At 46.1% G+C, this 13,671-nt stretch overlaps 1 protein-coding gene across 1 annotated transcript in view; it reads left to right on the top strand.

Annotated features, from left to right (window-relative positions):
• The first annotated feature begins 3,641 nt into the window (after positions 1-3,641).
• LOC129704568 (cullin-associated NEDD8-dissociated protein 1-like) overlaps positions 3,642-13,671 on the top strand; it is a 34,521-nt gene continuing 24,491 nt past the window's right edge. The window contains exons 1-5 of the mRNA XM_055647776.1: positions 3,642-3,801; positions 5,833-5,976; positions 8,735-8,889; positions 9,495-9,618; positions 13,403-13,659. Of these exons, the coding sequence (XP_055503751.1) occupies positions 3,734-3,801; positions 5,833-5,976; positions 8,735-8,889; positions 9,495-9,618; positions 13,403-13,659 (748 nt within the window). The 5' untranslated portion in view covers positions 3,642-3,733. The remainder of the gene's footprint in view (positions 3,802-5,832; positions 5,977-8,734; positions 8,890-9,494; positions 9,619-13,402; positions 13,660-13,671) is intronic.

Here is a 13,671-nt window from a genome sequence, read left to right as displayed (position 1 = left end):
CCAAACTCTAATTTTCACGAACACTGCCCGGTCTATCACTGGTTTTGACCTCCCCACCATCGAAGGGATTTACGGGACTCGCTGCTTCAAAACGGCAGCCAGCATCATCGTGGACACACACCACCCTGAATACACATTAATTTCATTCATGCCATCGGGAAGATTATATAGGAGTCTGAAAACTGTAACGTCCAGGTTCAGCTTCTTCCCTGCAGCCTACAGGCTATTAAACACTGCAACCTCCAAATAAGCTCCAGACACAACATGCTGGAGTTACTCAGCGGAACAGACAGCATCTCTGGAGAGGAGGAATGAGTGACGTTTCTGGGTCGAGACTCTTCTTTTGACTGAAGAAGTAAGACTGTCTGAAGAAGGGTCACGACCCGAAACGTCACCCATTCCTTCTTGAGATAGAGATGCTGCCTGTCCCGATGAAATACATTGTCAGCATTTTGTGTTGATCTTCGGTGCAAGATGGTTCACTCCGCGAAAAAGCCGTAGTAGGTGATGGGTAATCTTCAACGCCATTTCCGTAACCGGCTTCCGTCATGGCGTCCTCATCTACAAGCAGCGCGTACTGCTCTGCTATAATTTGCTCGAATCGCCAATATAGGCGACCCTTTTCTTCAGGTTCCCCATGAAAAACGATCTTTGGTCGAAACGACTGTTACTCGACGTGCTGATATGTTGAGACTCCAAACCAGTGTGCGTTTTTACTTGTTTGGCACATAGGGCCGCCTGTCTAAACGACACCAAGCGATTGATGTCAAGGGCTTAAACGTGTTTCCACACTCGCCTTTTTTCAGAAAATTGTGGCAACAGCGATAATGAAATGAGACAGGTTGGAGTTGAATGAAGTAGGCGAAGCAGAGAGAAGTCACGAGAAAAAAACTCGCTCGGCTCAATGTATCAATAATAGTAAAAAAAAACTGACCAAACCAGTCCCACCTTCCCCAGTAAATTAACAGCGATACTGCAATAAATTTGGTAACATTGTGTTCCTGTCTTCTGTATTTGTTCTGGAGATTGATGAAACTGACCTAACCTTTGGCAGAAGTAATTGGTTCTAGGCTGGTATATGAAGCTATAGCTGGATTTTTTGTGTCCTTGATCCAGATTTAAGACAATTTTGCTCTGTAAGATTTTTGCAGAGGAAGCACAAGCTAATTCAGAGAGATTATGCTATATCAGTCTGAGAGATTAAAGGACACAAAATGCAGCGGGCCGGGCGGCATTTCGGGACAAAAGGAATAGGTGACATTCGGGTTGAGACCCTTCTTCAGACTTAGTCAGTGGAAAGAGGAACAAGAGATATAGACGGTACTAGGGACAAATGAATGGAAGATATGCCTATCTCCCGTTTCCCTTTCCATTGACTGTCAGTCTGGAGAAGACCAGTCGACCCAAAATATCACCTATTCCTTTTCTCCAAAGATGCTGCCTGATCCGCTGATTTACTCCAGTCTTCGGTTTAAACTAGCATCTGTAGTTCCACCCTGTACAAGGTATGTGCCGTTTTTGTGTGTATTAGCGTGTGTCCAGTCAGATTTGGCTTTCAGTCAGATTACCAATCATGCAAGTTTCCACACACACACTTACTTCAGCAAATAGCGACCAAGGCAGTGCCGACGGTCATAGAAACATAGAAACATAGAAAATAGGTGCAGGAGTAAGTCATTCGGCCCTTCGAGCCTGCACCACCATTCAATATGATCATGGCTGATCATCCAACTCAGTATCTTGTACCTGCCTTATCTCCATATCCCCTGATCCATTTAGCCACAAGGGCCACATCTAACTCCCTCTTAAATATAGCCAATGAACTGGCCTCAACTACCTTCTGTGGCAGAGAATTCCAGAGATTCACCAGTCTCTGCATGAAAGATGTATTCCTCATCTCGGTCCTAAAAGATTTCCCCCTTATCCTTAAACTGTGACCCCTTGTCCTGGACTTCCCCAACATCGGGAACAATCTTCCTGCATCTAGCCTGTCCAACCCCTTAAGAAATTTATAAGTTTCTATAAGATCCCCCCTCAATCTTCTAAATTCTAGCGAGTACAAACCAAGTCTATCCAGTCTTTCTTCATATGAAAGTCCTGACATCCCAGGAATCAGTCTGGTGAACCTTCTCTGTACTCCCTCTATGGCAAGAATGTCTTTCCTCAGATTAGGAGACCAAAACTGTACGCAATACTCCAGATGTGGTCTCACCAAGACCCTGTACAACTGCAGTAGAACCTCCCTGCTCCTATACTCAATTCCTTTTGCTATGAATGCTAACATACCATTCGCTTTCTTCACTGCCTGCTGCACCTGCATGCCTACTTTTAATGACTGGTGTACCATGACACCCAGGTCTCGTTGCATGTGGGAATGTGATGTGGGAAATTGATGAGGGTTTACTGCATTTAGAAAGATGATTTTTTTAAAAATTTAAAATATTTAAAAACACACAAACTGTTCCTCCGCAACGTTGATTACATTGCGAGAGGCATAACTGAATTCGGATCGGGTTTACTGAAATGGCGGAAGTTACGCTCCGTTGCGTACTACACGTCAGTCCATTGGATTTCGCAAGAGTGAACCATCTTGCTCCACTCTATAATCTTTGGTGTAAACCAGTATTTGCAGTTCCTTGCTTTACAGATTTTGGGGGCATTGGTTTTGTCTTTTTGCACTATTATTGTTTGTTTTTATGTGTATCTATACATACACACTGAACTTTTTCTCAGTAATTGTATTGATTACAGAGTACTATGTTTACATATTCTGTTGTGCTACTGCAAGTAAGATTTTTTATTGTTGTATCTGGGACATATGACAAAATAGAACTCTTGACCTCCCACTCTGCTCTTGGTGCACATCCATCACTGAACCCTCGACTGCATCCTCAGTTCCTACACAACTCGTTGCACCCCGAGCCCTCTATGTGAAGGTGCGGTGGAGCAGCAGTAGAGGACACCAACTGCAACGCTTGGCCAGGAGCGACCCTGCAACGCCGCCGGGACAAAGGCCTTCACGGACAGGTTAAGAACTCTGCACTTAAAACAAACAGGAGAGTTGAAAATGGCGCCAAACCAGGCGACTTGTATACTGAAGATAGACACAAAATGCTGGAGTAACTAAGCATCTCTGGAAAGAAGGAATGGGTGACGTTTCGGGTCGAGACTTCTTCAGACTGACACTGAGGGGCGAAGGAGTGTAGAGATACGGAGAGGTAAGGTGTGAAAGATCAAAGCAGACCATGATAAGGACATGCAGAGTAGTTTATTGTTAGCTATGGGGAAGGCACGGAGGCATACAATCTGTAACATCAATCAGAAGGACAGTCAAACTAGTTGGAGAACTAGAGTGCGGGAGGGTCGGAGAGAGGGGACGCAAGGGTTACTTGAAGTTAGAGAAATCACTAGTTCCCTAACTTGGAGAAATCAATGACATACTGTCCCTGTGTACTATTTCTATACACTCGTACTGTATCTAAGATGTGCTTATGTATAGTAATACTTCTACTAAACTGTATGTAAAACGATTTCACTGTACCTCGGTAAATGGGACAATTGAGTGTATCTAGATCTTCTGCATCCCACTGTCGATGGCTGTGCGGCCAGCAGGTGGCGCTGGATCCCGGTGACGTCAGGCGGAGCACCGCGCCATCTTTGCCCATGGAAGAGCAGCGAGTGGCGGCCAGTCGAGTGCCAGCAGCCTCGAGCCCAGGCCCGTACAGCCGCCACCATGACCAACGTCTCCTACCACATCTCCAACCTGCTGGAAAAGATGACTTCCAGCGACAAGGACTTCAGGTGAGGCGGGACCCGGCGTCAGGCCGCGGCCCCGGGGAGAGCTCCCTGGCCTCGTGTGCGGGCTCGCCGACCTCGGACAAGAGCCGGGCTGCGCCGCTTCCCTCCGGCCCCCTGCACTGCGCGGCTTCGGCCTCGGGCTAAGCGTGGGGCTGCTCACGGATGGAGGATGGAGGGAAGAGTTGGAATCCCCCACACTCCCGGCCTCTGCCCCACCCACACCTCCGGCCTCTGCCCCACCTACGCGCTTCTGCTTCCCCCCCATTTCTCGGCCTCACCCCAGTACTGCCCGGCCCATTTTCTCCTCTCCCCCAAGGTTTCTTCTCTCCCACCCCTCCTCCCCACCCCAGCTCTTCCCCCTTCCCCTCGCTCTTCCCCCCCCCCCCCTCCCCCCCCCCCCCCCCTTCGGCCCACCCCCAACCTCCCGCCTCTTCCCCCCCCCCCCCCCTCGGCTCTTTCCCCCCCCCCCCCACTCTTTCCCCCCCCCCCCCCTCGGCTCTCCCCCTCTCTTTCTCCCCCCCCCCCCTCTCTCTTTCTCCCCCCTCCCCCTCTCTTTCTCCCCCCCTCCCCCTCTCTTTCTCCTCCCCCTCCCCCTCTTTCTCCCCTCTCTTTCCCCCTCCCCCTCTCTTTCTCCCCCTCCCCCTCTCTCTTTCTCCCCCTCCCCCTCTCTTTCTCCCCCCCCCCTCCCCCCCTCCCCCTCTCTTTCTCCCCCTCCCCTCTTTCTCTCCCCCCCCCCCCCCTTTCCTTTCCCCCCCCCCCCCCCCCCCCCCCAGCTCTTTATCTTTCTTTCCCCTTCCCGGACACTTTCTTCCCCACTCTTTCTCTGCCCCCCCCCCCCCCCCCTGCACTTTCTTCTCCCCCCCACCCCCCCCCCCCCCCTCTTCTTCCCCCCCCCCCCTTGAGCCCCGAGGACTGTTGTTATTAAATCGCCTGTGGGACAGGGGCATTAGATAGACACACAAACTGTGGGTCAGACAGCATCTCTGGAAAAAAGGACTAGGTGACTTTCTGGGTCATGATTCTTCTTCTGAAGAGTGTAGAAGAATCTTGATCTGAAATGTCACTGTTCCTTTTTTCCAGAGATACTGCATAACTCGCTGAGTTACTCCAGTTTTTTGTGTCTTATCTAATGCCCCTGTCCCCACTTAGGCGACTACAGACCACTAGGCTGTCATCACACGGTCACCGGGGTGTCGCCTGTATGATATCCTCAGTCGCCAAAGAATCGTAGCATTTTTCTGGTCGCCGAAATGTTCAAAACTTTTCGGCGACAGTGGGCTTGTCGTAGCTTGACTTCTCCTGACATAGGTCCTGTCGTTGGTTGTCGCCAGGATGACGTTGGTTGTTGCTGGTGCTGACCGGTGAATTGGCGACTATCTACGTCAACCAGCAACTGACCGTAGCTTGTCTTACCTTGTTTCGGGTGAACGTAGGCTGTCGTAAGTGTGGACGTCCTATGGGTTGCCGTTTGTCGGTAGCTTGCCGCAACTTGACGTCAAGGTGGTAGGTTATTGTAGACATTGTCGTAAAGGGGTCCAGTCGCTGTTTTTTCAGTGACCTGCTACGACCATGACGGTCGTCAGCAATCTCCAAAAAAATTGCCTAAGTGGGACAGGCCCATTAGGTATTAATAGTCGTCAGTTCTTCGACTTTGAGAAAATGTTCATGTGTGAATATTTTGTGAATTCACTTTGCATGCAGCATCATCTTGCAGGATTATTTTGTAGAATTTTCAAAGGAAAATCAAAGCATTTAATGGCAGCATGCTCTGATTCATAAAAAAAAAAAGAATTTCACACCTATTTGTGCCTTAGATATTTGTAGATTATAAAGCCTTTAGTTGGCTGTACTGGTCTATATTAATTTAATATGTAGGTGATATTTTCGTCATGGTAATAGTGGGATCTCATGGTATCTCAAGGCCATTCTACTTTTAGACGGTCAAGATCTATCCAAGTAATCGCCCCCACTGCTGCTGTTTTCAACTGTTTGGTTTGTGTTTTTAATAAATCTTCATTAATTTTTGTTTTTCAGGTTCATGGCCACCAATGACCTGATGGTGGAATTACAGAAAGACTCTATCAAGTTGGATGATGACAGTGAGAAGAAAGTGGTGAAGATGCTGCTTAAACTGCTGGAGGATAAAAATGGAGAGGTACAAAACTTGGCTGTGAAATGGTAAGCACCAGTTAACAAATCCATTCATATGTTGGCAAGATGATAAAGGGAGAGGGGCCTAGTGAGATTGGAGTTGGTTTCAATAGTTTCTCGAATGAGAACAGGCTGATAGTCAGCAATTGTGCTTTTACTACTGCAACTGAAAGGAAAACTAGGCATCAAGTATGTCAAGTGGGGAGAGAAACAAGAAACTTGTGGATAATCGATCAGAGCAGAAATGCAGCTCAGAATGTGTGGAATAAATGTTCCTTATACAAAAGTCCAGACTATAAGGAATAACTTGAATGAATTGTAAGCACACATTGAAGTTCAAGGGAAGTTCCTGTGATGTGGTTTCGGAAAGGTGAATTGAATTCTTAACATCCACAAGATTAAATAAATTAAGAAGGTGAAGGAGTAGTCGTACGAGTTAAGGATTAAGTAATTTTGTTATTGATAACTTATAATAGAAACAGAAAAACTTGCATTCTAACTCCCGGACTTGCAGGAACCTCCCCTCTGCAACTGAATCTTCAACTTCCTGAATCAGCAAGGATAGGCAACAAAACATCCTCTACGATAATTCTTAACAATAGTGCAAGGAATCATTCTCAGCCCCAATATATATAAGATTGAGGGGCCAACATCTGCTCTAAATCCATTTACAGGTTTGCAGATGACATCATTGTAGTGAGCTGAACATCGAACAATAACAAGATAGAATACTGAACAAAGGTGGAGAGCTTCGTAACATAGTGTCAAGACAACAACCTCTTCATCAATGTCAGTAAGACAATGAAGTTATTGACTTCAGGAAACAAGGTGGTATACATGCCCAAATCAGCATTAATGGTGCTGTAATGGAGATGAAGAGTGTAAGACTCCTAGATGTAAATATCACCAACAATTTGTCCTGGACAAACCACATTGAAGTTACGGTGAAGAAAGCACACCAATACCTCTACTTTCTCAAGAAGTCTAAGAAAGTTCAGCATGTCTCCAATGACTCTCACCAGCATAGTAGGAAGCATCATCTTGGGATGCAGCTTGGTTTGGCAACAGCTCTGCCCAAGACTACAATAAATTGCAGAGTTGTGGATGTGCCCAGTCCATTACACAGACCAACCTCTCCACCATCAACTTTACGTTTCATGCTGCCTCCGAAAAGCAGTGAACATAGTCATGTACCTATTGGGCAGAGGGAGGGAGGGAGAGTCGGGTTGCAGGGTGGCCGAGCAGTTTGCACGGAGTTTGAGAGAGAGACTCACTCTAAACCACAGCTGACAATTAATCACCTGTGGAGAAGGGAACTGCAGATGCTGTTTTTTGTCGGTGGCATCTACATCACATTAAATCTTGGTGCAATTGCATTTTTTCTAAAGTTTAAAACCTGCACAGTTGGGCTATGGGTGAATGGTGGAATCTTACTTTGGGGCACGGGTTGCGTTGGGGGACCAGGCCTCCCGTGTGACGGACCCAACGGGTGAGTGGTGGAATCTTACGTTGGGGGTCCAGACCTCCTGTGGGGGCTATGGATGAGTTGTCGAAATGGGTTGCGTTGGGGGAACGGATGAGAGGTGGATTATTGCATTGGGGGACGGGGCCCAATGGGTCCCACTTGATCTAGTATATTACTAAAACTCGTCTTGTTTCTATCTATGTTTGTTGTTCCATGTGATTCTGGAACTACAGTACACGGTAATGCTAAAAATTTTGCACAACCTTACCTTTGTCCCGTGGTCGTTCCTGTCAAGTTTCCTTCAGATTTAATGTTATATTTCACAAGTTATTCATGATTTTTAAGTTTAAAAAATTCAAGTTTAAAAAAATTTTCATGGCTAAATCCTTGCTGGCCCAGCAACAAACTGCCATACAAAGTTGCAATCCAGGAACACTGTGCTTCCACCAAGTTTTCACCTGAATAGGAGCTATATCACACAATGGGATCTCACAGTCCTCCACCTGACATTTGCAACAATGTTACTTACTCCAGCTCCTGGCAGCACGTGCTTGAACAGGAGGGGGAGGTGGAATTGGTATTGTAATTGGGAGTGCAGGGGAAATGCAATTGGAATTTTTTTTTAATCCAGTGCTGGGGGAGGCAGGGGAGTGGTGGAATCTTACGTTGGAGAACTGTTTGAGTTGGGTGACCACGCCTCCCATGGGGGCTACGAGTTTGTGGTGAAATATTGCGTTGGGGTACAAGGCCTCTTGTGACAGGGACCCAACAGGTCCCAGTTGGACTAGTGTGCCATAACATTTGTGATTGTACGGCTGTTCCAGAAATGGACTACCCTCATGGTAACAAAAAAGTAGCCCCTGAGATCCTTAAATATCCCCCATCCATCCGTAAGTTTTTGAATCCGAGAAAGACCAAGTGTTCACCCTGCCCCTCATGAGCCTGTGCACCTCCATAATGTCCCTCTCAGCCTCCTATTCTATAATAATAAAATCCCTGCCAAACCAATCTCTCCCAACAATTCAAGCCCGCAAGCCAGGTATCATTCTGGTGAATCTTTTTTGCATCCTTTCCACTTAGTGACATCCTTCCTATCACTGGGTGACCAGAATTGCATACAATACTCGGTGGTCTCACTAGCGACATTAACAGCTGAATCATGTTCTTACTTTTCTACTCGATATTCCTCCCAATGCAGTCAAGCATAACAAATGCTGCCTTTAGCACACTTTCGATCAGACAAGATAAGAAGAGGCAGAGAAGATAACAATGTTAAGATTCCAAGATCACAGGTTTTTCATTTGTTTTTTTCCCCCACAGTCTGGGCCCCCTGGTCAGCAAGGTTAAAGAGTACCAGGTGGAGACTATTGTGGACACATTATGTACCAATATGCTGTCTGACAAAGAACAGCTACGAGATATATCCAGCATTGGCCTGAAGACTGTCATTGCAGAGCTACCTCCTGCTTCTAGTGGTAAGTGAATCCTTTATACCTAGTAACATTTGCTTAATCACTTGCCTTGTGCTCTTTTCTGATGTTTTCGTGCAATCATAAGCCTAGGCCTGATTTTAGACCCTTTTAATTCACCTGTTCTACTTTTGGGATTGTGGGATGCCTCGCAGTGCCAGAGATGCTGACCCAGGATGAATTTACACATTCTCACTATGACCACATGGGCTTCCTCCGGGTGCTCCTATTTCCTCTCGCGTCCCAAAGATGTGCAGGTTTGCACATTAATTGGCCTCTGTAAATTGCCCCGAGTGAGTAGGGTGGATGAAAAAGTGGGATAACAGTGTCAACGGGTGATCAGTGTGGACTGAAGGGCCTGTTTCCATGCTGTATCTCTAGGTATAGAGGGGAATGCTACAATGCCCATATCCTTTTGACATATGTTTTTGGATCACCATCTAGTGTAGGAACTCTGTCCTCCACTGTCTTTACTTACTTTTCATTTGACCCTTTGATGCTGCTTTGCCAGGAAGTAGAGATACAAGGAACTGCAGATACTGATTTACCACTTGATAAACCACTTGGGGTAAGCAGCATCCCACGGACAATAAACATTTACTTTGTTCTAGGTTTAGCCCTATCTGCTAACGTGTGCAAGAAGATCACGGGACGTCTGACAAGTGCTATTGCCAAACAAGAAGATGTATCTGTCCAGCTGGAAGCCTTGGATATCCTCTCTGATATGTTGAGCAGGTAAAGATGTTTGCACATCAGACAAAGGAATAAATTGTGTGATAGAAAAATAGAATGGTAATGGCAGAGAAGGAGGCTATTTGGCAATCCAGTCCGAACCATTCTCCACCTTTCCTGCTGCCCAGTAAATTATTTTCCTTTTCCTACTATTTTGAATGTACAGAAGGAATGTTTTTGTAGTGGAAATTATAACTATTTGAGAAAAGGTTTTCTCTCATCCCGGTAAGTTTAGCCCATCACTTTGTACCATTTGCTAGTAGGAGAAGCTGCTCCTGTTTTAGTTTATCTAAGCATGCATGGTTTTGTGCCCACAAATTTTAATGAGTTTTCTCCTCGGGGAATATTGTATTGCATTGCAATCTTGTATTACAGCTGAAATCTCTCATCACTTCCTAAAATGGTGTGCAGAATTGGGATAATCCTCTGTCAGTGTCATAAAGTGTCAATGTAACCTCCTTTCTTTTGTAGTTTGTGCTTCTGTTAATCATTCTCAAGATCCCAAATATTTTACTAATATTGCTGTCGTCATATCCATTCCCCATTTTTTTCACATTAACATTTTGTTCATATTCTCCCAGAGCCTGATCCAGTAATACCCACTTTCTTGTAATGAAAACATGGTTATTGGGGAGCTCCTCCTGAACACCAGAAATCACCCTCCTTTGCCCGTTAATCTTACCCACACATGATTTGTGGTCATTGAAGCCCCCAGTATCATTGTTGTACAATTCATTTACATATCTAATGTACTTTTGTGTTTACTACTTTCTCCCACTAATTATTCAGCAACAGAATGCCTTCTGTACTTTACTGCTACTTAACGCTACCCAAATGGATTATATAATTGAATCTTCAAGCACATCCTGTACAGCGATATCTTCCAAAACCAATTATGCCTGTCTTTTTTCCTCTTTTGTAAACCTTGTGTGTGGTGTGGTAGAGCATGGTCTATATAAATAGTGTTAGGAGTATCAAGGGTTACAGCCAAATTTAAAAAAAAAGCAACAAGACACACAACTACATAAAAGTTAACATAAACATCCACCACAGCGGATTCCTCACTGTGATGGAAGGCAATAAAGTCTAATGTTCTTCCCTCTTTATTCAATAGTCAATAGTTATTTATTTGTCATTTGGACCCCTGGAGGTCCAAATGAAATGCCGTTTCTGCAGCCATACATTACACACAAATAAACCCCAGACCAACACAAATTACATTTTACATAAACATCCATCACATAGCTGTGATGGAAGGCCAAAAAAAGCTCCTGCGGCTTGGAGCTCCAAAGCCCCCGGCTGGCGATGGGATTGTCCCGCGGCCATTAACCACGCCGGGTGGTGGAGGTCGCACCACCGGGTCTGGTGAAAGACCCCGGCCGCGACGTCCCGCGGCCATTCCAATGTTAGGCCCCAGGGAGCTCTTCGACCCCCGCAACTCGGTCGCCGTTGCAGGAGCCCTGAAAAGCGGTTCCCTCCAGGTCGATCCCTGGCAAAGTGATCGCTAGCTCCACAATGTTAAGTCCACAGGTTCCCGCGGTTGGAGCTCCTGAAGCCGGTCCCCAGCAGAGTCCGCCAGCTCCACAATGTTAGGCCGCAGTGCGGACGGAGATACAATACGGAGAACAGAAAAGGTCGGGTCATCAAAAGTTTCCCCACCCCCCCCCCCCCCACACAACGAACGAGATTACATAAAAAACACAGAAAAAAAATAATAAAACGCGGACAGTTTCAGAGGCCCCTGAAACCCCCCCTCCTGCCGCCTACCGGACCCACCCTCCGCGGACATAAAAACCATTCGCTACATCGAAGCTGCTGCAAAATGGCCCCTAACATTGTGAACTCCACGACTATAAAACAGGCAGCGGTGGAACTTCCGAATCCCTGGGAAAGTGATCGCTAGCTCCACAATGTTGTCCACAGCCCGAGGCGAGCCATTGCGGGCCCCAGCAGTCCGATGCTCACAATTTAGGGAATGTCAGGAATCAGGGAACAAATCGCATCTCCGTAACGAACGAGATTAGGGTTATGGAGGGAGGAAGGCTACAGAATGACTGACATTTAACGTACTATAAAACAACAGGGAAGGAGGGTGGAGGTTGGCGAGGCGGCCATTGCGGGAGACACCCGATGCTCAATTCTTGGAATGACAGGAATCAGGGAGAGAGATGGGTTATGGAGGGAGGAAGGAAGTGACTGAGCGTAGGGGAAGGAGGGTGGAGGCGGAGGGAGTGCTGGGGATGAAGGGAAAAAGAGGAGGATTGGGATAGGAAGAGGGATAACGAGGTAAGGGAGATGGGGAGGGGAAAGAGGGGAGGAAGGGGATGAGGGGAGGAAGAAGATGAGGGGAGGAAGAAGAGGAGGGTTGGTGAAGGGTGGGGAGAGGGAGGATAATGGAGGAGGGGAATAGGGGACTGAAGAGGGAGAGTGAGATGCATTCACATTGATCTTATTTTTTACACGTTATTGCCACGTCAGCGCAGTTGGGGGCCATGGGTGAGTGGGTCGTTAGACCTCATTTGGACTACGCAGTTGCAGCATGGGACCCATACACAAATAAAAACATTTCTTCCATCGAACGTGTCCAAAGACAGGCAGCTCGATTTGTTACTAACACCTATGAGAGAGAAGCGAGTGTCACCAAACTTCTGAATTCTCTGGGGTGGAACCCTCTCCAAGACAGACGTGAAGCTCACCGTTTGACCTGTTTTTACAAAATGTTAAATGGTCAGCTCGACATAGACTACAAGACCTACACCAAACCCAAACCAATTAGGAGCAGACGAGGGCATTCGATCCAATTTGTGATCCCAGCTACAAAGACAGATGTATACAGCAATTCGTTCTTCCCCTGCACAATTAAAGCATAGAATAATCTCCACCCAACTATAGTTACCCAACCAGATGCAACTAAATTTAAAGTAGCTCTTTCTCCCAATAACCCTTTCTGGCTTAAGCCCTCCCTTCACCACCTCCAGTTTAAATTCCATTTGGAATATTTTGGAGGACCAAGAAACCAAGAACCAAGGAGGAACATTGTGTTGGGGGACCAGGCCTCCCGTGTGACGGACCCAACGGGTCCCACTGGTCCTGTGTATATTAAAATAACAACATTTTCCTTTTGAATGAGTATGTCAGTTTGGTTGTGCTTTGCTATTCTTTTTGATGGAGGAATAAGGTAAAGAAAAAAAGTTTTGATTGCTGTTGCTTGCCCATGAAGGTTTTTGATGAAGAAAGGTTTTTCCACCGGCAGGAGGATCAGGAACTATATGTCTACCTTCATGCATGATTCTGCAAAAATTACATTTATTCATCATGAGACAAGTGTTATTGCTGAGTATACCTGGAGTAAACAGAATGGAATTTTTACCTTCCTTTTATTCAACCTCCCCAAACCACCCCCCCTTACATTAAAAGTCTGACAATTCTGTATCTGATCATTCCTGCGGGCCCTGGACAATGTTTTACTGTACGTACAGGACTTGCTGTACTTAAGCACACTATCGCTGTACTTGATATGGTATTACTGTAATAATTAACATTACAATTCATTAGTAAGCTGAACCGATTTTAGTGTAGATCTTTCTAACTTCTTGTTTGAAATCCAGATAGATTTTGTTCGCCATAAATGGCCATCCAACTGAATATGTCAAATGTGAGATGCCAAATTGAGTTTTGGAATTAAGATTAGTCATAGTCAAAGCAGAACTAAAGGGAGATTTCATCTCACTCAGGTCTATGTATAACTCAAGGAGAACATAATATCTCCTCTTGTCTTTCTTTACAGATTAGGTGGGACTCTGATCACATTTCATTCTTCCATTCTGAGTTGTCTGCTACCCCAGCTGTCAAGTCCAAGGCTAGCTGTTCGGAAGAGAGCCATCATCTCTCTGGGGCACCTGGTGATGAGTTGCAGCAGTTGTCTCTTCTCTGAACTAATGGATCACCTAATGGTGGAACTATCAAAAAATGAATCTACCTCCATGACCAGAACCTACATCCAGTGCATTGGTGCCATCAGTCGACAGGCTGGGCACAGAGTTGGTGAGTGCCTGC

The sequence above is a fragment of the Leucoraja erinacea genome, chromosome 16 (assembly GCF_028641065.1).
Source record: "Leucoraja erinacea ecotype New England chromosome 16, Leri_hhj_1, whole genome shotgun sequence".
Classification (NCBI taxonomy): domain Eukaryota; kingdom Metazoa; phylum Chordata; class Chondrichthyes; order Rajiformes; family Rajidae; genus Leucoraja; species Leucoraja erinaceus.
This window is presented reverse-complemented; position numbering and strand designations above follow the sequence as displayed.